At 38.1% G+C, this 21,365-nt stretch overlaps 1 protein-coding gene across 1 annotated transcript in view; it reads left to right on the plus strand.

Annotated features, from left to right (window-relative positions):
- The window catches only part of CAP2 (cyclase associated actin cytoskeleton regulatory protein 2), a 68,230-nt gene that overhangs the window by 16,702 nt on the left and 30,163 nt on the right, over nt 1-21,365 (plus strand). The window contains exon 4 of the mRNA XM_036404639.2: nt 16,456-16,533. Within this exon, the coding sequence (XP_036260532.1) occupies nt 16,456-16,533 (78 nt within the window). The remainder of the gene's footprint in view (nt 1-16,455; nt 16,534-21,365) is intronic.

A 21,365-nucleotide genomic window follows, 5' to 3' on the forward strand; every position in this document is an offset into this window, starting at 1 on the left:
GAAAAAAAATAACCAACAAAAAACCATCCCACACACAAGAGAACTGGAGTCAGTGCAAGCTGGATCTGAAGGAGTGTGATACTTTTGACTTTTCTAGTAGATCCATGCTATCAGGCTTTCCTCCGTGTGTACGGTTCCCAGTTGATTGCTGCTGCTGCTCTATGTAACAAACACTGTAGCCAGAAAAACATGCAGTCCTACAAGCTACTGAGATTCATGTTGCAGGGCCAACATAAATATTCCTATTTATATCTACTTACAGAGAAAGATGACTGGATTATTTTGTGATCTGTGTTTTTTTCCTCTGGTGTTACATGTTCTGGTTTGTAGGACAGAGTGTCTGACCTAGTTAGGCCTAGAAAACAGGAGGGAATAAGAAGACCAGGCAATCCTAGATGATCTTTGTTTTTCTAAGGAAATGCTGCACTCCCTTTTTATTTGAAAAAGACCAGACAATTATACTATAAGCTACAATATATGTACTTTGTTCTTCAGAGAAACTAGGGGAAAATAAATAAATGGGGGTCGGAGGGTTGGAGGAAGAATTATGGACCTAACTGAACAGAGGATTGCTCCCTGGAAAGGATTGATTCTAACTTGGTTTTTACATTCATTAGACATCATTATTTTGCAGTTGATTTCTCAACAGTTTAGATCTGAGTGATACAAAATTAGTCTTCCTACCAATACTAAGCAGGGAAAGGGATTGCATTAAACATTCTAAATTGCTAAACCCTTTTTAATATACACTATCTGTAAATGTTTAAATCATTAAATCAGTAAGTGTATTAATTTATGCATTTGTCACTATTTCTTACTCATAATTGAGTCCATATAAAAGATTATTAATAATTTGTCAGCCAAGTCTGTGGACAGTCCCTAGCATATTGTTGATGATAGTGTAATGCAAGCTGTGATATGGAGTATTTGTTAGTGCTGGGAGCTTAGACATTGCATTAGCTTTCTTTACATAAAGAAACCGGTGATTCTGATTGCAGCCTACTAAATATTCTGAAATCATAGATTCTGCATTTACAATGTGGAGCAGACTGTGGTTGCCTTATGCTCATGCTTATCACTGAAGCAACATCTGTGCTTTACCTTAACAAGTGGAACAAGGAGTATTTTTCTTCTGGGTGTCTTATAGACCATGTGTCCTCAGCATTATACTTGCAGCTGCTGTCTCTTTCACATAATGAGCTGAAGGGAAGGTTGTATTTTATTTCAAAAAACACCTGTTGCCTTGAAAAACCTCACATACCTGACGGACCAGAATGGTAATATGAGAGAAAGAGAGACTTCATATTATGTTAAAGAAATGAGGGATTTAACATGATGTGTTTTGTGCTGATGGCTGCAATGGTTGTGTGGTTTGTGTGCCTGACAAAAGGAAGAATTCAGACACAACTGGTATCTGTTGGGGAGCCTTGTTCCTATTTTTTCAGCATGCTGTACTCTAAAAAGTCTGCTGAAAGAGAACAAAACAAGCAAACCACAAAAAATAACTAATAGCTAGCTTCTGGCTCTCTTAAACACAGCAGTACAGTGGGCTTTATAAGATTCGTTTATCAGAGTCCTGCTTAGGCTCTTGAGAGCAAGATATTTCTCATTCAAATTACAGTACATATAGTGGTGAATGTCTGAGGTCAACTGCACTGAAGAAATAAACCACTTTTTAAAAGACAGGGAGAGTGGTTACATACTCTATTTTAAATAAATAGCCCTAAACAGCTAAGATAAGATCTTTCCCCTATTCTGTCACTGTGGAATAAAGATCTGGTGATTATATGGATATTTCTATGAAATGCAAAGTCCCCTATAGGCACAGGTTTTATGAAAACACTTTCTGCTGTCCATGTCACAACTAGAGCATGTGAAGTCTGTAAAAGAGGGAAAGTCTGGACTGCTACCAACCAGCTGTCTTTGGCCTGACATACCAGTGTCTTGGAGGCTGTCACCAACCATTACAGGCTGTAACAGCCCTGAAGCTGACTCACCATATATGCCAACACCAAAAACTGTCCTTCTGTCAGAATGAGGGAAATTCAAAATCAGTATGAAACAGATTGTGACTCTACAACATAGGCCATGAAACCAGCACTGCAGAAAATGTGTTAAGGATGACAAAGAGCTGCTTCTGGAAGACATAGTGTACCTTTAGATTGTGTCCCAGAGAGGAAGCTGGGTTCAAGCAGGTTTGATGGGCTCTTCGCATTGGCAGAGCAAAGAAACCAAGACTTCAGAAGGCCAAGAAGCAGGTTTTAGTAATGTGTTTATTATGAATTTCTTCACATTATTTTTGTTTATGTGCTATCTCAAGTGGTGGAATACTTTGGCCTGAATTTGAGTAATGTACCAGATGAGACATCACGATAGGAAGAGAATGTACTGGTTCTACAAGAGAAGGATAGATAACCTCACATTTCCATATTTTAGTATTTTATGTGGTACAGAGCAGAGCATAATTGCAGCCTTCTGTCAAACACATAAGCTAATACTTGCCTTTTAAAAAGTGTTTATTTGTAAAAATCTTTTAACCTCCCAACCCCACCAGTTGAAAGAACAGATTGTCTGTGTGATTCATTTATGTTCCCTCTTCTCTCATCCAAGCCTATTTATCTTGGAATGGAAAACGATAAAAATATGGATGCCTTTTCCCTCCCTTCTTCCATCAACTTCCAGCTGCTGAAATGCAGAGCTCAAAACAAAAGCTCAAAGAGCTTGGAGCATTCAGAAATGAAGTGGTAGGTGGTTCAGTTGCTCCTTATTGGAAGAGGGTTTGGACGCAATCCATTAAATGTATGACTACCTGAACAAGGTTAGCACCGAGAAGTAATTCGCAGCACATTATCCAATCTGCAGGAGTTCTCTGTGTGCATGCGCTTGTTTCTTATCACGGTGAGCAGAGAAAGCAATGTGCACCCCACAAATGTCGTATGCACGTACCCAGAGAATTTCTTTATCTGTTACATGAAAGCAGTGACATTCTTCTCTTCTTCTCAGTAAAGTCCACGTAAATAGAGAGCTGAAAACTGGAGATATGTTTTATGAGATATATATGCACTTTGCAGAGTGCCACTCTGGTTTGGACTGTCAGTGAAGTTAAAAAATCCTACCTTCCTGGTTTATTTCAAAAGAGTAGTTATGACACATGAAATAGCTGCATGTTTTCTTTTCATGTGAGAGATGCTGTAGAAGGAGTCAATGATGTTCATAGCCCTGAACTTTGAGTAGGATGTACTGCTGTCTGCGCTACACCAAAAAAACCCCACTTTTGCACTTTATCTTAGCTTATCTAAATGCAGACTATCAACCCCATTATTTGACTGATTCCTCATTCACAAGGCAATTTGCTTACAGGGCAACAGAATGCACAAGTGTACTCTCGTGTTCATCTTTTGTGCTCAGAGGCTGTGTGGTTTTAGGCATTGTGTTGAAAGTTGAATTAGAGCTCAGAGAAGAGGATGATGTCAACATGCCCAAAGAGAAGCTTGCTGTCAGGCTGCCTTTGCATTTCTGTGAGAGGTATTTTCTGCTACATGGAATAAACACCAAACCAAGGTGCTAGTGCAGGACTGGGGAAAATGGAATACATAAAAAAAAGAATAAAAATATAGATATTTTTGACAGCATACAAAGTGCACTCAACTGAGAGAAAGAGTCTTAGAGCGTAGAAAATGGTAGTGCTGTCCACCAAAAGGGAAAATAAAATCAAATCATCAGCCTTGGAATTCTGTCAGAGTTAAACTTGATTTTGTAACGCTAACTCAGCTGTGTTTCTCACCCTGTATATGTACTACAAGGTACTTCATAACATGAGCAAAAAAGAATGGTCACTTTAACAGGAGAAGAAAGATGGAAATGCAACATATACAATCTAGCCAAGAGGCTATTTTAGAGGTTAGTTTAGAAAAAACCTGACATTTCTAGAAGTTTTACAACTTTTGATTGCTCTGCTCTAAAGGACAACTTCCCATATGGCCTAGGGACTGAGTCTGGCTTTCAAAACAAGCAGGATTTTTTCAGGCAGGTGCAGTGGTGTGCAAACATGCTTGTACCTGTTGGACTGTAAGAAGCCTGTTTGGGAATAAAGATGGCTCCTGAGCAAGAAGGACCTGTCCATTCCAAGTCTAGAACACCACCTCCTGAAAAAGTGCATGTTTTTCCAATAATTTTGATGGGAACTGGATCAGGCTGTTGGTTTCTTGACACTGACATTGCAGTAAATACCACTTGTTTTTCTTATTATTTAAAAAGGCAAGGAAGAGATAAAAGTCAAACAAGTATTGAAAAATCAATGCCATAGTGGCCAGTACTGGGCTTTGAGTTGTGTATTGCTGGCACGAGAAACATGCACCTGTAAATCTGGGGGGGATAGGGGAGGGAATATAGAATGAGAACATTCCATATGGCATTTAGTCAGAAACATAAGAAATCAGAACAAGCACTCAAGGCTATCAAGAGTTATTCATAACCTGTTTTCATGGGGGTTATTTGCATATGGAGGTGTTCCTGACTTAATCCATAAGCATTGATTTCAAAGTATAGCGCAGTTTATCAGGGAGCATAACAGACCATTTTGACCAAGGTCTAAAACTATTGCCCACTAAAAAGGATATTATGTGTATATGGTTCCTCAGTGCAATGGGATTTTCTGATCTCCCAAGGATGCTAGAAAAAGATATCAGAATGACTTGAGTGGGAAACTTTATATGCAGTGTGAAAACAAAGAAAAATTCATCATGTTTGCCCAAGAAAATGTTAGATAAGTCACTCTTACGAAAAAAATCTGATCATGAAGGGTTCTTTATTGACCAGATGAATTCAGAATAATATTCAGTGTTCAGACGAGTTATAAGGTCCATGTTTTACCAATCAATTTACTTAATCAATGGAGCAATTAATCAAGGCATGCATTGCATTTCTGGCCATTTGAAGTCAAAGTCAGAACTGATCATATGCTTTAGGTCATGCTAATTTTGCTGTCCCTATACAATTTTTCATTGAAGCCCTTTAAGAGAATATTTGAGTTAACTGGCAGGAAACCAGTTTTTCTTGGTGGTTTTCCAAGAGAAGCAGTGTAAAGACTAGAAGCATAAGAGTTCCACAAGTTGAAAACCACTGCGTCAGCTTAACCAAAAATCATAAGGTGATAAAATTGCATGGCTAAAAGAGCGAGCTAAATCACAGATGGCTTTAGAGTTTGAACCACCTACACTCAGAGCCACAAATACAGTGTGATAGTGTCTCCACGAGCCCATTGCAAAGCCATTTCCTAGGACATGTGCTAGTGTAAAGTCAGGAGAAAACTTATCAGGGAGGATTGAATATATGGAGTTGGCACAGAGCCAGGGTCCATGAGGAAGCCTTGGTAATGACTTTTCTCTCTGTTTCAAAGCAATCCAGGATCAAGAGAGCATATAGGTGACAGCCATCTCAGGCACTCAGCTTCACAACTGCTGTAAGGTGTGTGGTTCTCACAGCAGTAATTTCTGGTGAACCACTGCCAAGTTACACTTTCTCGATCCATCAGAAAAACAAAGACAGCATCCTTGCTATTATCATCAGCATGAACCTCTTGGGACTGAAAATTCTTTTTACTGGTGCTCATAGTTCTTATATCTCTGGTGAAGATTATGAGTTGGAGTGGTAATGTAATTCAAACCCATTTGCCTCAATCTGAGAAATACACATCCATGAATGCTTTTTTTCCCCTTTGTTTTTGTTTTGCAACACATGCTTGAATGATGTCATTTGTTGCTACAGGCTATAAGTCTTTTATTAATTTTCAGTCTCATTCTTTCTGAAGAGCACGTGTACACTCTTTTCACTCATCTGCCTCCCCATCCCTGACCTGCTTTTATTTTGCTAGTTGGTTGCAACTGTTTTGAGTGTATAGAAATGCTGGGCATGGAAACTGAGAAGGCTGTTCATTGTCGTCAGCAAAAAACCAAACAATGAGCTCAGAATCTGGCTCTTCAGTTAGTTTCTAGTAAAAAGGAGTTCAGTGAATAATGAGAATTAAGCCACAAGGGAAACCAGTGTGCGGTTTGAATGTTGTTTTAAATAAGCTGGGAGTGCTGTCAGGAATGATGAGGGTATAATGTGGCCACAAACGTGCATTGCCTCTTTTTATCCAGTATGAATTGCATGATCAATATGGTCACATTTCTGAATGTTGAAGAGTCCATTAGGATAGATTAAACCGTGTCACTGTCACTGCTAACTTCTTTTAGTCTACTGACACCCATAAATGGAACTATGTATTCCCACAATTAATCTGCACTGCAAAGCAGTTTAAGTATTGGTGCAGAGTTTTATAAGTTTAATTATGTGTTTTATCCCAGAGACACAGTAAAAAGATTCATTAAGCATCTTTATGTAGAACTTTGAGGCTGAAATATTTCTTTCTTGTTGCTTTAATACATGTTCTGTTTTTTAAAACACTTTAGTTCAGATCTGCTTTTTAATCACATCCTTGCATTTCAGAGAGGCTGAGGCTCCCTCTCCAAGTACATGAAGGCTTTTGTTATTTAGCACCTCTGAAAAGGAAAATATTGTTCAGGTGGGAAGAAATACTAAAATATTATTATAGATGTCTGAGCTTTAAGTTGTTAACTGACTTCCATGTTAGCAAATTTTGGTTGGGCACCTGGGATTCTTTCAAGGTGATGAAAGTGGAAGTGAATTTACAAGGGGACAAGTTCTGGCACTTTCAGCCTTTGAGTTGCTTTCAGAGAGCTCGGTGGGACTACTTGCAGAGTGAGGTGGCAATGTCACCAGTTGTCTTGAAGTGCATGAGAGGCAGAACATACAAAAAAGTCTTTTCTATATAAGAACCTATTTGTCCAAGCTTTCTCTCTAAAGGTAGTACAATTTCTTAGAAATCAGTGGGTCTCCAGTCTTTATCAGACAACTTGTCAGACAAAGTCAAGAAACCAGTTCTTCACAACGGTGCTCAGTGATAACTGCTAGAAGAATATTTCTGAAGTAAAACCTCAAGAAGTGCTGTAATCTTTTTAATTTACAGAAACATCTGAACTTCCTAGAACTTGTATTTGTTAAATCAGGGACACATCTAAGGCCTGTGAAATTTTAAAGTCTTTTCTGAAATTCCCTTAGTATGGATTTGGACCTTCACTGAGAAGGGCTTCTGGCAGAACAGCTGGTGATAGAGAGTGGGGGCACTCAGTAGCAGCCTCAGGGGCAAAGCAGCCCAGCAGAGAAATAACCAGAGTGCCTGCAACCAGCACAGCAAAAGTGTGTTTGTGCACATCACAATGAGACCTGCAGGCCCCGAGATCTCTGTGGTTCTCTGATGTGCTGGCTTACTACATGTGCTCCAGGGAGGAAATGTAGGTTTGCTTTTCCTCAGAGAAATGAGGTCTTTCCACAAATAGTTCCTCAATACTAGCAACCAGGTCCTCCAAAGAACTCTGAGCTCAAATGTTCATGGGAAAGAAAAAAGGCACCTGAATTTAAAAAACTGTTGATCTTGGTAATAACAAAGTTTAGACTTCATTACTTCAGTGCATTGTATGCAGTTTTTGTTTATTTAAAGAAGTAATGCACTTTTTCAGAGATACATAATGTAGCTGCAGGTAACAGGAGAAACTGGAGGCTTCAAAGGGCTGTGAAATGTTAATGTACCCCGCTTTCTGTTCCTCAGTCAAATCATGAACTGAGCTGGTTTCCCTTTGCCATCACTCTTGGAGAAACCTGCGTGGTTTTTGTAGACTAGTCAGGATGAGGAGCTGTAAGAGCTCTCAGGAAGATTGTGGCCAATTTCCTCCCTGTGCAGGTTGGGGTGCTTTCTGTCTACTCTCCCTAATACAGTTACCAAAAAAAAAAAAAAAAAAAAAATGTCACGGCATAATCTTTGACATGTGATCATGTGATACAAAGAATATTCATGTAATGTTTTCACTTAAATGTATTCCCCCTGGAAAAGCCTTTCATCTCAGGAGTCCTGGGTTATTTAACAAAATGGAGGCAGGTCAAATCCTGCTTATCACTGATTGCTGTTACTCATACTCTAATGCTCATAAAATACAGTATTGACAGTCTTTGGTTATTAGAAGCTCCAGCCAAAAATGGTGGCCTGGTATTTTAGTGATGAAGAGAAGCCATTTGTTCTTATGGTGGTTTTATGCTTGTTTTTAAAATGTTTGGCTCTTTTTATCTGTTGTTTGTTTCTATGGTGATCGCTAATGACATATTACAGAGGCAGAAAGTCACAGCACAAATCCCTCAGAGCTGACAAACAATTTTGTGGCTGTGTCTGGTCTATAGATAAGTACCAGGGACAAGGCGCTTACATCTAGATCAGGTGCTGAAATGTGACAATAGCACCCTTTACTTCTACTGATGTGGAGGCCTCTAAACGTGGATCCATGGCTGTGTGCTGTGCAGTGAGGTGGCAGGAAATCTCCATGAGGTGACTCGGCCCTTTGCAGAAGTCTGTGATGGAAATGGCAAACTTGAATTCTCGAACATTTTCAAAACTGCTCAGAAAAGAAAGCTGGTGTAAAACCACCAACAATCTTACACCTAAGGAATTGCAGCTGGGCCAGTTATCAAAGATTAGGAACAGGCCTGACTTTAACAGGCCACAGCTGTAACCCATGAGAAGAAGAGTGCTATACAAGAGTGTGTTGGCTCGTTAAGAAGAGAACTGGAGTCAGTTGACTGCTTTATGAAGAAGAAAGAGTCAGTGCTCTGAGGAGCTGCCTGTGAGAAACACTAAGAAGGTGTGAAACTTTTGTGATAAGGAGACAACAGTATGGAATCCCTGCAATAAGATGGCGATGTTTTTCTGTGCTGAATCTTCTGGAATCTCTAACTATGAGTATGTTACATCTGTTTTTGGAACTTCTGTGTAAAAGTTGAAATGAACAGAGGTCAAGAGACTTATATATTTTTGGCTGTTGTCAAAGAGAGTAATGAAGAATTTGTGAATCTGGAAGGAAAAAAAGCAGTCTGAGCTTTAGGAAATCATCAGCTAGTCAATAGCTTTGGTCTGGCCTTGCTCTTCCTCTCTTATGGGTGGTGAAAGTTATTTGAGACATTTTTGGAGAATATGATCTCCTCTTGCTTCACTTGGCAAAAATAAATAGCTGCAATGGCCCTAAAGCAAAATATTTATATCCATTTGAAGTAGTGACAGATGAACAAAATAATTGACTATTTCTGCTACTAATATTAATAATTAATTAATTAACAAAGCTGACATTTAAATAGTATTCATTACGTTTTAAACTTAACAGTCCCTTGAAATCAATCAGAAAACCACATTTCATTCAAAACTGAGAGAGTTTAGAGGACATTCTGGAACATTGTGGCAAACTTTATTGGTGCAAATGGTGCAGAACATGTATATTCTTTACCTAAGGCAATTAATTTAAAAACAACGGTTGTGTTTTTAAGTATCCCTTTTCTCCAGTTGATCTGTACAGTTCAAGTTTCAGATGGAGAAATAAAATGACAGCAACAATTTACCCTAAAGGATTCTATCCATTTTACATCATTAATTAGCACTGAGAGATCTTAAAGAATGGTATGGTTTGGTTTTCCACCAGAAGTAAGAGCGGTTTAAGTCACAGTGAAGCTTACTAGAAATTAAAGTTAATGAACAGAGATACGGCTGCTACGCTGAAGCAAGTGAAACTGTGCCCTGTTGCATGACACAGTGTTTAATACACTGGCAGATATAAACATCCAAAGAGACCAGCACTGATTGGTACTGTATAGGCAGTAGCACTGCTGAGAAATTTCAGCTAAAATTCCCTAATATAGACATAACCATAAAGGCTGAAAAACACCAGAAAACCTCAGTACAGGGGACAGCTAATTGGTGGTAGTCAATGTATCTGTCTGAAAGTAGAAAAGAAAATATCTCAGGTGGTATCTGGTTCTGTGAATACCAATGGCTAATCTCCCACTGACTTTGATTTTGATTTGAATTTCAACTCTGTTTTCTGCATGGACCAGTGGGAGAAAGGTGACAGTTTTCTTCTTTTTTCCTTTTTGTTTTCCAGAGTAAAAAGTGCTTTGTTTGTAGAACTGCCAGTGACTCTTTAAGGCTTGGTCCAGTTTTTAAAAATCTCTATCAGCCAATTAGCTGTTCAAAATAAATACTGTCTATTTCGCTAGCCTGGGTGGTTTCTATAGCAGTCCCATCTTAACTTAAGCTCAATTCTTATTCCATTTCTTTCCTCTCCCTTCAAGCCAGCAGCCACTTTACTACTTCACTTTGAAGAGGCTTTTGGAAGCAAAATGTAAAAGACAAACTGTGTCTTATCCTCTGGTAGTGCTGTCACTCTTAGAGAAAGGCTGGGGTCAATGAAGCTGCATCTGTAGTTTTCATCTGCTGAAATGAAAACTACAGTCAGTCACTGTGTCCTTTGATAGATACAAAGGACCCATAATTATTTCTGCAGAAACTACATTTTGAACTAAGGACCACTAAATCCCATTTTTCCCTTGTGTTCTCTTTACTGTCTAGAACTGTATTTTGATTTGCTAATTATCTCTGTTAAAGTTAGCATGTATATCTAAGCAGATTTGTAATATTCTCCAACAATAGAAGTCCAGTGGATTCTGATATTTATGCTGTGCTTTTAAATGCTATGATTTTGAGGAAATACAGTATTAAATAAAATAGTATTTAACAAATTCAATATTATAAAGTCAGTAGGGTAATTTTCTTGACTAAAATTTCGTTAGGAAATCTTTCGTTTGTTTCTCTTATTTCTATTTAGTTTTGGGTTTTTTTCAACTAGTGAATTTAAATGTAACTTGATCAGAGTGCATGTGCCTGCTTGTTCTTGTAGCTTGCTTGGCACATAAATAATATTTCTTTATTGGTACTTGGATACCAGAGTGAAGGTCAACTTAGATTGAACAGAACATTTAAAATGAGAAAGATGCAGATCATGAAGCTACATGTGCTCTGGAGAGCTGAACCTCAGCAAAACAAACTGGAAATTTAAGCTTCGGGTCCAGTGCATCTGCATCTACTCAGTTTGAAACAGTGCAAGTTTGAGTGGAATTTGTACTCATGCTCCTTCAAACGGGTCAGCAGTGTTGTCTTCATTTGACATCTCTCACAGAGCCTCTGGCAAGTTTTCAAGCAGTGGCTTCTGACAAATATCAGAGTTTGGCATTATGTTATGACAGAGAAGGTTAAACCAGTTGCTATTTAAAAGATTATTTCTAAATACATATGATTCCTCCATTAACCTCTGCAGGCTTAACTGAGAAGAGACCAATCTGTGCTGTTACTGCAGTGGCAACAGAGAGATCACTCACTGTGGTCAGCTACAGATTTCCACAGCATGGAACTGGGCTGTCATGGCACACATGTCCAACTTCAGCTCTTCCAGCCACATCAGTCACTTGAGTCAGCTGTCAAACAGACCTGAGGTGAAGGATTAAGATGCATTATTCCACACTTTACCAGTGGGGAAATTGGGGTGGTGCATGGAACTCCACATGGTCCTGGAGTTCAAGTCCTAAGTCACAGCTGTCTCCTCCAGCCTCTAGAACAAATTGCTAAAAGCAGAGTAGGAAATGCTTTGAGGAATTTGCTTCCTTCAAAATATTCACCTCATCTGAGGAATCTGTCTGATGATTGATGTGTCTGTATGTAATCCCAGGAAAGCCAAAAGGATTACCCTAAGTTATCAGGTGTCAATTTTCTGTTGCTCCAGAACATGTCCATTTTTGTCTGTAGATAGATGTGTGCAAGTTCGTGGTGTACTCTAGTCTGACAAATTTAATCATGATTCCTATACTACTTTTGACATTCAAGCTTCATTACTATAATTGAATGTAACTGAAAGAGTTTCAGCTGATTTCTTCTGTAGCAGTCTTTTTTCTGAACCACACAAGCTGTTGAGAAAGATGCCCTCTGTTGTGTTTTCACTCATTAGTCTTTGCTGGTTTTGATGGGGGTTCTCATGAAAGAGTCACCTCCCTCCAAAATTGTAGTGCTGCCTGCTTAGTTACACAGCCTGGCTGCTAAGCACAAGGAGGTAGCAGTGAAGTGTCATGTTTGAAAGACAAGAAAGAAGTGGAATGGTGATAGACTGAACTAATGCATTCTTAATGAGAAGAAACTCTTCTGTTACTTTGAAGGGATGCAGGGAAAGAAATACAGCATGCTCAGAAGCAGTAAAAGTCTGAAAGCTGTTTTTAATGCTGTTGCAGAAAGAAGGAAGTCACTGTGGCAGAATTCTTATAAAATTCTACTTGTAAAATGCAAATACTGTGTTAGCATGATCGTTTTATTAAGATTTACATTCAGAGGCGGGAGATCTGGCTGCTCTGATCCCTACGCAGTTAAAAGCTTTTGGGAGTGGATAAATTTTGGGCACATCGCACAAGCCTTGCAATCAATACATAGTCTACTGACAACTGAATGTTTCAAACATCTTTAATAAATTTTGTATAATAAAAAAAATGCAAGAAGCCATCATTTAAATGTAGCATTCTTTTGAGGTAACTCAAAAGAGTGAGTGTTCCCTATGGCTTCTGTGCTTGTATGCACTCAATAGCACAAGATTTCTTAAAGACCGTTCCCAGACATTTTGAGAAAGTGGCCTTGGCCACACTCTGCACTAGAGAAGAAATTATAGAGTTCTGGAGGAGAAGTGAATCCTGATTCCACATCCAACAATAGTTTTGACACACACATGAGGCATAGTCAAGGAATGTCAGTCTTTTAGGAGCACTGTGTGTATCATCCTATGGTCTGTCTCCAGCTCTGACCAAATTCCAGTGCTTCATCAAAGAGAAATGAACAATGAGACAAGAAATCAGTTGTTGCTTTGTACTCAGAGTGGAGGAAAAAATCCTCTTCAGCCTCCATAGTGACCACTAGGATCCCGAAAGTGTGTATTTAATGCAGTGTAGACAAAGTGCCAGACAGGCACATTTTTCAAACCTCATTGATGTTACAGCTCAGTATGTGTTCAGGAACTCAATAAACAGTCTTAACTTTCTATATCTAAGGACTCTTTTCTCATGTTTATGATCTGTTTGATCAGCATTTAAAGCTCAGTCTTAAAATAATGCTGCCTTTTTGGAGGAATTGGAAAGATCCCTTCTGAATTTCACTTTTTGCATTGTTGGAAGTCTTATAAATTTGAGACCATATTTACTCATGGCCCAGTTTTCAGACCTGTGATTATGTGCTGACACTACCAGTTTCTTCATTCTCTATTTGCATTGTCTATCAGAAAGAATTGTCATATTCCTCAGCCACTTTCTTGCTAAGAAAAATAAGTGAAACTTACATTTTCTTTGTGTGACAGATAGTCATTGTTTTAAAAATCCAAGTAGCTTGTTTCAGCAGCAACTCTGATTTAAGCTCTTTTTCTTTTTTAACACAGGTGACTGTTAATTCTGAGCACATAATTCCAGAGGAGATTCTCTCTAATGACACTCCTGTAGATCTGCTGAAAATACTTTGCCATATCCTCTGTAGAACTGCATATGTTCTTTTCACAAAGCCACCTTCCTGGCATTTTTACTTGTGTTTTCCAGTTTTCAGCATTTCCATTTAATCAGTTCCATATTTACACTGAGAACTATGCATTGTTTTAAAAAGGTACCAGGGAGGATTGCTAATTTTTTTCCAATTCATATTATCTGTACCAACAAAATTGACTTACTCTTCTTAAGTGATGAGTGAGTCCTTCTTGACTGTGTTAAAACCTCCTAACCTTGGGTTGCCCAAGAATGTTATGAGTGCACACCTAATTCTTGCTCTTATGATACTAAGAAGCATATTGATTGCTCCTAAAATTAATCCCTGAGAAGAACAACTAGCACCTTTCCTCCTCTCAAGTAATACCATCTATAATATACCTTATTATTGCCTCTGCTTATCAAGCTTCTTATCCAACTGAAAAATTTTAATACTAATTTGTGTCATTTCCACTCAAAGTATCAGTTTCCCATGAGGACCCACAATAAGCATTTTATATGATACCCAGAAATACTAGATCTGACACATTATCTTTGTGTAAAAAGTAAAGTAATGATTTCAACCATAGGTAATCCCATTGTAGTTTCTCCTGCTTTTCATTTCCATATGTTTTAATCACTTGTTTCAAATCTGGTTTAAATGTTCATGGTGCTGAAGTCAAGCTAAGAGTTATGATATCACTTGACTTAACTTCCCTCCCTCTTCTTGGGCATCTTTGCTGTCATTGCATATTTCTGACATGTAGTACCATCTCCAAATAATATATATTTAAAATATTTTCTACTTGTGCTTCCATCTGCCAGTGTCTTCAGTACTCTGGAAAAAAGATAATGTGGACCCAATGATTCTGTCACTGAGCTGTGGATATTTGACTTCCCTTTCAAATAATGTAATTCCCATTGATTTGCCATCATTCTCCTTAGCTACCCTTTCAATATCTTTATGTACATTGACTTCCTTGAAACTGGGGAAGAGCATGTTATTCAGCAGCAGATAATCTATACATCAAAAATAATGTAGACATATCAAACTTGCCCTTCAGAGCAGTGTCAGGGCTTCACTTCATTTCTTTGTTTCTTTATTGTTCCAGTAGCTAAAAAAATACGTCTTTGTTTTACTTCCCCATGCAAGGTACAGTTCAGAAAAGCCTTTATCCATCGCTCCTTTGCTGTATATGTTACAGTACCTGAAAAGAAGTTCTGCTTGATAATCCAGGCCTCCTCTCACTCTGTGAGGGTTTTGTACCTATTCTTATTATATTGCTTTCATTATTTGTTCATGTAGAGACTCTAACCCTTTCCTACAATTTCTCTCTCCTGCCCAGTGCACACAGGTTATTTCCATTCTCAGTGTAAATCCATCCTTTCCTTCATTCAAGTAATTAAGTTACTCAGACGAATCATCTTCTTTCATTGATTTTTCTGTTTTCTAAAAGTTTGCCTTATACCAAGCCTTAGTTACAGATTTATTTTTATCCATCTTGCAATCTAAGCAGCACTGAATTCATTCATAATCACTTCCTCCTCAGGAATCAGTTTTTTCTCAGCTGTTTTACAAGGTTCTCCTCACACACACAAAAACCCCTCCTAAGCTTAAAATAACCCACACCTTGTTGTTTTATGAATTTCTGTACCAAAAAGACGTCATCTGACATGTCTAAGAATATCTAAACCTTGCTATTATTGATTATATTTATATCTCTGGAAAATTTAGGTTTCCCTTATTATTTATTTCTTTATCTATTTATAGAGATGATTATACCCTTCCAAATCTCAGATGTCAGACCATATTATCCCTTTCTCCCCAAATGCTGTCCAAGCTGGGTCTCTTTTACCATCTTCCTTGCAGTGACTTTCATCCTAACAGATTATGTTTTATTCATGCCATCACATTTTAAGATGAATAAACACAATTTAGCTGTTTTACTTTGCTACAACATCAAATTTCCTGACTTTCATGTATTTTAAGTTGCATCCACATGGGTCTGTATATATAATTACCTTGTTTTCTTTTTAGTTTGAAAAAACCCCAAGGAAAAATGGCATGCACTTCCCCACCCTTTCACAAAGTGATTATAAATGTACCTATTCATATTAGGTTAACTTAATGGCATTTGGTTTGGCTTGGTTTGTATTTAGCAATATATACTAGTTATGAATAATTCTTTTCTATACCAGTAATGCTTTTTCCTAGTCACTACTCCTCCACCTAGATGAGGTAGAGGTGGAATACTCATTTAAATCAGTATATATCAATAAGAATGTACAGAAAATGTATAGGGTTCAAATAAACGAAAAAGACCAGAAATTTGAACATTAGTAAACAGCCATGAGTGTAGAGATTTATCACCCATCCAAACTGGTGACATGAAAGCATACTGTCAGGTGCAGCTTTAACCCAAATGTTAGAGTTCTGTGAGTGGAAAAGTGCCCAAAAACCTTCAGCCACCATCTCTCATGGCCATCAATTGTGCCCACAGATCACAGGCAAGGAATGAATTGCAGCATAGTCGCTTAGCAAATATGCTGAGTTCAACTCATCCTGAACATCACCACAGCCTAAGCTGCAGTTCAACACAAAGCTTGCAGATTGCTGTTCCCAGTGGTAATAAGTTTTTGCTATGCACTTGGGTATAAGCATCACCATTAAAATGCCTAGACGTACTCTGAAGTGTTAAAATTAAGTCCTCCTGTGACTAAAAGTAGGAATTATAACTAAAAGCCTGCTTATCAACTCATTTTATTTCCTGTCTGAAGAAGATAGGGAATTTAACCTTAGGTGTAAAAAAAAAAAAATTATAGCTAAGCTAGTACTTTAATACATTTCTTCCAGTCAGCATTGCTGTGATTTAGATGAAAAGCAGCAAGGAAGATTTGAGCTGTCACACTTGACTTTCAGCTGCCACAAAGAGGCATTGGAGGTTACAGGCTAAGGTTTAATTTATATTCCTCCTTTTGTTACAGGCAGAGATGGTACGTGCTGCTTTCCAAGCACAGAGATCTTTCTTGCTGTTAGCATCTCAATGTCAAGAGCCTCAAGAGGTAAGGAAAGTGACCTGGAGCTTCAAGAGGCAGTGTATAAAAAAGTCTGCATTGCTGTATGTTATTGATCCTGCGTTTGCTTTGTTTGTTCCTTTATTTATACAGTGCAACTGGGGGCTTGCTTTCACTTTCATAAGCATGGTGCTGTAATAATCAGAAAGCCATGATCTGGGGTTAAGAACCTTTTCTGTGATGAACCTATGAATATAAGATCATTGAAGAAAGCAAAGAAGTGTCCACTTTACATTTGAAAGTGGGATCAGTCTTTCTCTGGAAGCTGGAAATGGCTATTTGCCAGTCCTCCAGGGATGCTACACGGTAGATGCTAGTGAGAGAAAAACCAGTATTAGCCCATACACTCAGTGTTCCTCAAACTGAGGTCCAGGTTAGGCCAGTTCTGGGAGGAGGGGAAAGCATTTTGTCAAGAAAATTAAAACTAAACTTTTATCAAGTTGATTTATATACTTGTTTGAGTGGCAACTGTTTAAATTCTCCCCTCACTACAAAGCTCATGGAATCTGTGGAGTTGTTATGAATCTCATTTGTAGTTTTTAGAAGGCTCTGGGCCAATAGCACTTTATCATTCCTGGGAATAGCAATCAGTTAGCTCTTCTGTGGGACCACCCTTGAACCTTCCTTCTTGGAGTATGCAGAGAATTAAGTCTTCCCTTGCACAGTCTCATCATGGCCTTCAGTTGTGCCTTTTTCCACTAGTTCCCTACTCCAAAGTACATTAAAATCCATTTTTGCAAATCAGAACTCTCTGCACATGGTATAATTTATTGAAGTTACGCTGTCACTATTGTTCTTAGAGACGCAAATTAGAAGTTTTTCTAATCAGTATGTTTTAATGGCAAGGGTGCTTAAGGAAAAGAAAAAAAAGCCCATAGATATTCAAGGGTAGACTTCAGAGTTCCAAGCAAGAAAGGATCAGTTGTTTTTCCAGCTGTCCCTGATCTCAGGGAGTAAAAGTGGGTCATGGCTCACACAGAACAGGCAAAATTCCCATTGGTACAGGCCTCAAGCAGTCATTTATATTGGCTGTGAATATGATGGCACCCAGTGGCCCACAAAATTCTACACGTTCATAGGTAAAATATTCCCCAGTGACCAGTTTCTGATGGCCTATAATGTAATGTAATGCAGTGTTCTGGAGTGTTGGGATTGTCCCAGCTCTGGTAAAAGAATAAGCTGTGGGTCCTGCTTTGGCCTCTGTGCTGATGTGCTATCAGTAGGATTCTCTCTGCTTTTCCAGTGAGAATGGCAATGGCTTTTGCCTACTCCTACCCTTACAACTTTCTGACCTCAAGTCAGAGGTCAAGTTTGAGATTTTTCAACTGTAAAGTTTAGAATTTTTTTTTTTTAATGTCAACAAAACAATGCTAAAAAACAAACAACAATGAAAGAGTAGAGGTAAAAAGAGATTCTCTAGCAATCTAGGATGATGGTTACAGAAGCATTAAGAAAAGCAATAAATTAAAAAAATCTTGTTAAAACGTCACCAGAGCTGGCCATCCATATGTCTTAGTTGTACATTATTAGGCTTGCATAGATTTCTGCATCTTGTTGAAGGCAAGAAAGTACACTTTTATCACTTTTGCTATCCTTTAGAACAGAGGAATTGCCACATGATATGTGTGTACACATCATTCCAAAGTTAAAATACCAGGACTATTACAGACTAAATTTTCTTTTTATCAGTGAGAGCAAACCCAGTCCAGTTACTTACCTTTTTTTAAAGACTACTTTTTTTAGCTACACATTTTTATAGACATCAAAACACACACTGTTGTCCATTCTTTCTCTTTTTGCATATTTTTTTTGCACAGATACACTCAATTATACTATAGACAGATGTGAAAGTAATTGAAGGCTGCCTATTCTGTATAAATTGAGATTTTTTTTTCCCACCGCAGAGAGTGATGGTTCCAGGCATTAGGTTTTTTATATCTCCATCACAATAAGGAAAAAACTTTCTATTATAAAGTCACATTGGTTAAGCATTTTGAAAAAGCTGGTAATCACCAGCTAACCCAGGAGAAGGAAAGAAATAGGCATCCTGCCCCTGCTCCCCCGGGACCTTATTGCTGTGATGTCATCTCGGCTCTGGTTGTATTTATAGCCTAGAGCCATGGAGTCAGTGTGGAATCCAAACAGGAAAGCTGATCATTAGTGTATCAGAATGCACAGAGTAGAGAAAAGCAAAAGAAGATGACAGCATATCTGTAAATGCAAGAGAAAAGAGAGTAATTCTGTCATTCAGCTGTCTAGACTGTTTGCTTTATAATGTAAAGCTGTGAATGAGCCAGCGAGTTGCAATTATGGCATAGGAGCTTTGTAGACATTCAGAGACAGCGGTGTGGAGACTGAGGGGATTTACTGAGTTCCTGTCAGGTTGGGATGTCATACATGGTGCCTTTAAAAAAAAAAGAGGGAGGGGAAAATGTGCTGGAAAAATAAATTAGCTCAGCTCTTGCAGCTTACAAACTAATGAATAAGGATTTCAAACAAAAAGAAAGCTCCTATATCTATAATAATCCTTGGATATTTTTGTGCTCAGCAAAGAGAGAAACATATATCATCAAAAGTGGTTTTTTTTTTTCTCTCTATGAAAATGGTGAAGTTATAGAATTCATTTCACTCTTTAGTTTGTGCTCTGAGTCACTAGCAAACATTTTCAAACAGTCAAGATTCCTAAAAGATGCTTTTGTGGAGTTTTGCTTCTTGTTAATAATGTTGGGTTTTTTTCATTTGGAATCTGTTGCAGTGCACAGCCTTTATTATCTGTATATGTGAAAATAGTAGGAGCCAGGAAGGTAATTCCAGCTGGCATACCAGTCTAGCATCAACTGCAATAAATTACTTTGCAGAGAGCATGTTCTGTTACTTTTTATGGTCATGTTCTATATTTGTATGTGCAGTGGAAGAGATCACATGACAAAACCAGCAGTTGATATTCCTGTTTGTGTATGTCCCAGCTAATGGCTGCTAGATACAGGCTCATTCAGCAAGATGGGATTTTTCAGTCCATCTACTTATGAGAAATTATTATCTGATGCAAAACTTCAAACATTAAAACAAAAAGTCTGTTATAAATTGTTTACTACTATAAATAGTATAAGAGAATAGATGAGTTTATAAAAGAATGCAAAGAAGATGGGAAAATAAATTAGAATTTTGCTGTAATCTGTGAGAAGTTGTTTAAAAAGATATTTTCAGACCATATGTTTGTATGTTGCTTGGGCTATTCAGAAGAGAGGTTTCAGCATGAACCTTCACAAAACATTCTGAAACAGTTTGGATCTGGTTTTCTATTTCCCACAGTCTAAGCCAAATGCAATTCTGACTGAAATGTGTTTTTTATTTCATTGCATAATAATTTTAAAAGTTATTAGTGTTCCTGAGCAAATTTATCTGTTTAACAACTTCTTTGAATTTGCGATCACGAATGCTGATCGCTGCTCAAAGTCACTGTATTAAATTCTTTGTGAATGGTGACTCATATACTGCCTTCTCTTTATGAGTTGTTATATTTTACTTTAAATGTTCAAACAGTTTTAAGAGTTGCTTTGAGGGCTTGAGGAATCCATTGTTCCTATGCTGAGAACAAATTAATGAGATTGTTATTTTTGTGAATCAATATAAGCATATGCAGGATGAGCGTGTTCGTGGTGAGAAGTACTACAAACAGATTTAAATGACAGATGCAGTTCAGACTATAAATGATTACGTAATTTCTCATTAGAGAAGAATGCTGAGTTCATATGACTGCCGAAGCTCATGGATTTATTCCTAACATTGTGCAGACAAACAATCCAATTAAATACCTAGCTTAAATATCCAGATCCTGCACACAGGTGGGAAGAGAGGAGTGGAAAAAAGTGAGAGGTAAAGGAGAGCTTTCCCTTTTTTTCCTAGAAAAGGGAGACCTCACCCCACCTCATAGAAACCCAAGAAACTGTATTTGAATTTGGACTTAGAGCCATGAGAACAAGTCCTTCTGTTTTTATTTTTTATAGCCAAGCAAAAAGAAAAAAAAAATCTATTGTAGGATTAGAATAGTTGTGGCAAAATCTTTGAGTAAAGGACTCATTCTCAGGATTTTTATGTAGAAATCAAGAGATGAAGATTCACAGTTCCCTACTCTCTGTCAGTGTGGGATTGCTCATTTTCTTCTCTATTTTAAAGTACTTCAATAACAGGACTCCTGGGACTTATTATTCTGCATTCTAGCAGGATTTGTTTTCTAATTACCTTGACTTGCTTATGTCATTCCATTTCCCCCTACTTTTCCTCATACTTACTGGGATCACCATTACTGTTTTCCAAAAATACAAACAGTAGGATACTTCTCACCTTGTTAATTTACTACATTCTTATGCAAAAGAGTTTTGATGCCATTCTCTCAGCTGCTGAGAGTTTACTGCTGCTAACCTGCTCCTCTGTGTCTAGAAATAGCTTAAGGAAGAATTTAGTTCAAGCCTTTTAAGGTACTCAGGCCTCAAACTCAGAGAAGGTGCCAAGAGTGACATGGACAGGAGCCTGAGAGTGCTGAGCTCGAAAGGAAACCCCTTCCCCGGGTCCTGTTCTCTGAAATCTTGCCAAACTGTTGGCATACTTCTGTTATCTGCAAGCCTACAACTGCATGTGACGCGTGGTCACAGCCACAGGGATGGACCAACAGTTTCCAGTCACTTACCCACTGCAGTGCAGAGTTCACAGGCTCATTTTTGGATATTGTTGCAAGCTCTTACTCTGTTTCACATCCAGATAGCCCCTGACACCTGTTACCTCATAATTCTGTCTCAAAATCACTCATCTGCATTTTATCA

This window comes from Molothrus ater, chromosome 1, assembly GCF_012460135.2.
Source record: "Molothrus ater isolate BHLD 08-10-18 breed brown headed cowbird chromosome 1, BPBGC_Mater_1.1, whole genome shotgun sequence".
Classification (NCBI taxonomy): Eukaryota; Metazoa; Chordata; class Aves; order Passeriformes; family Icteridae; genus Molothrus; species Molothrus ater.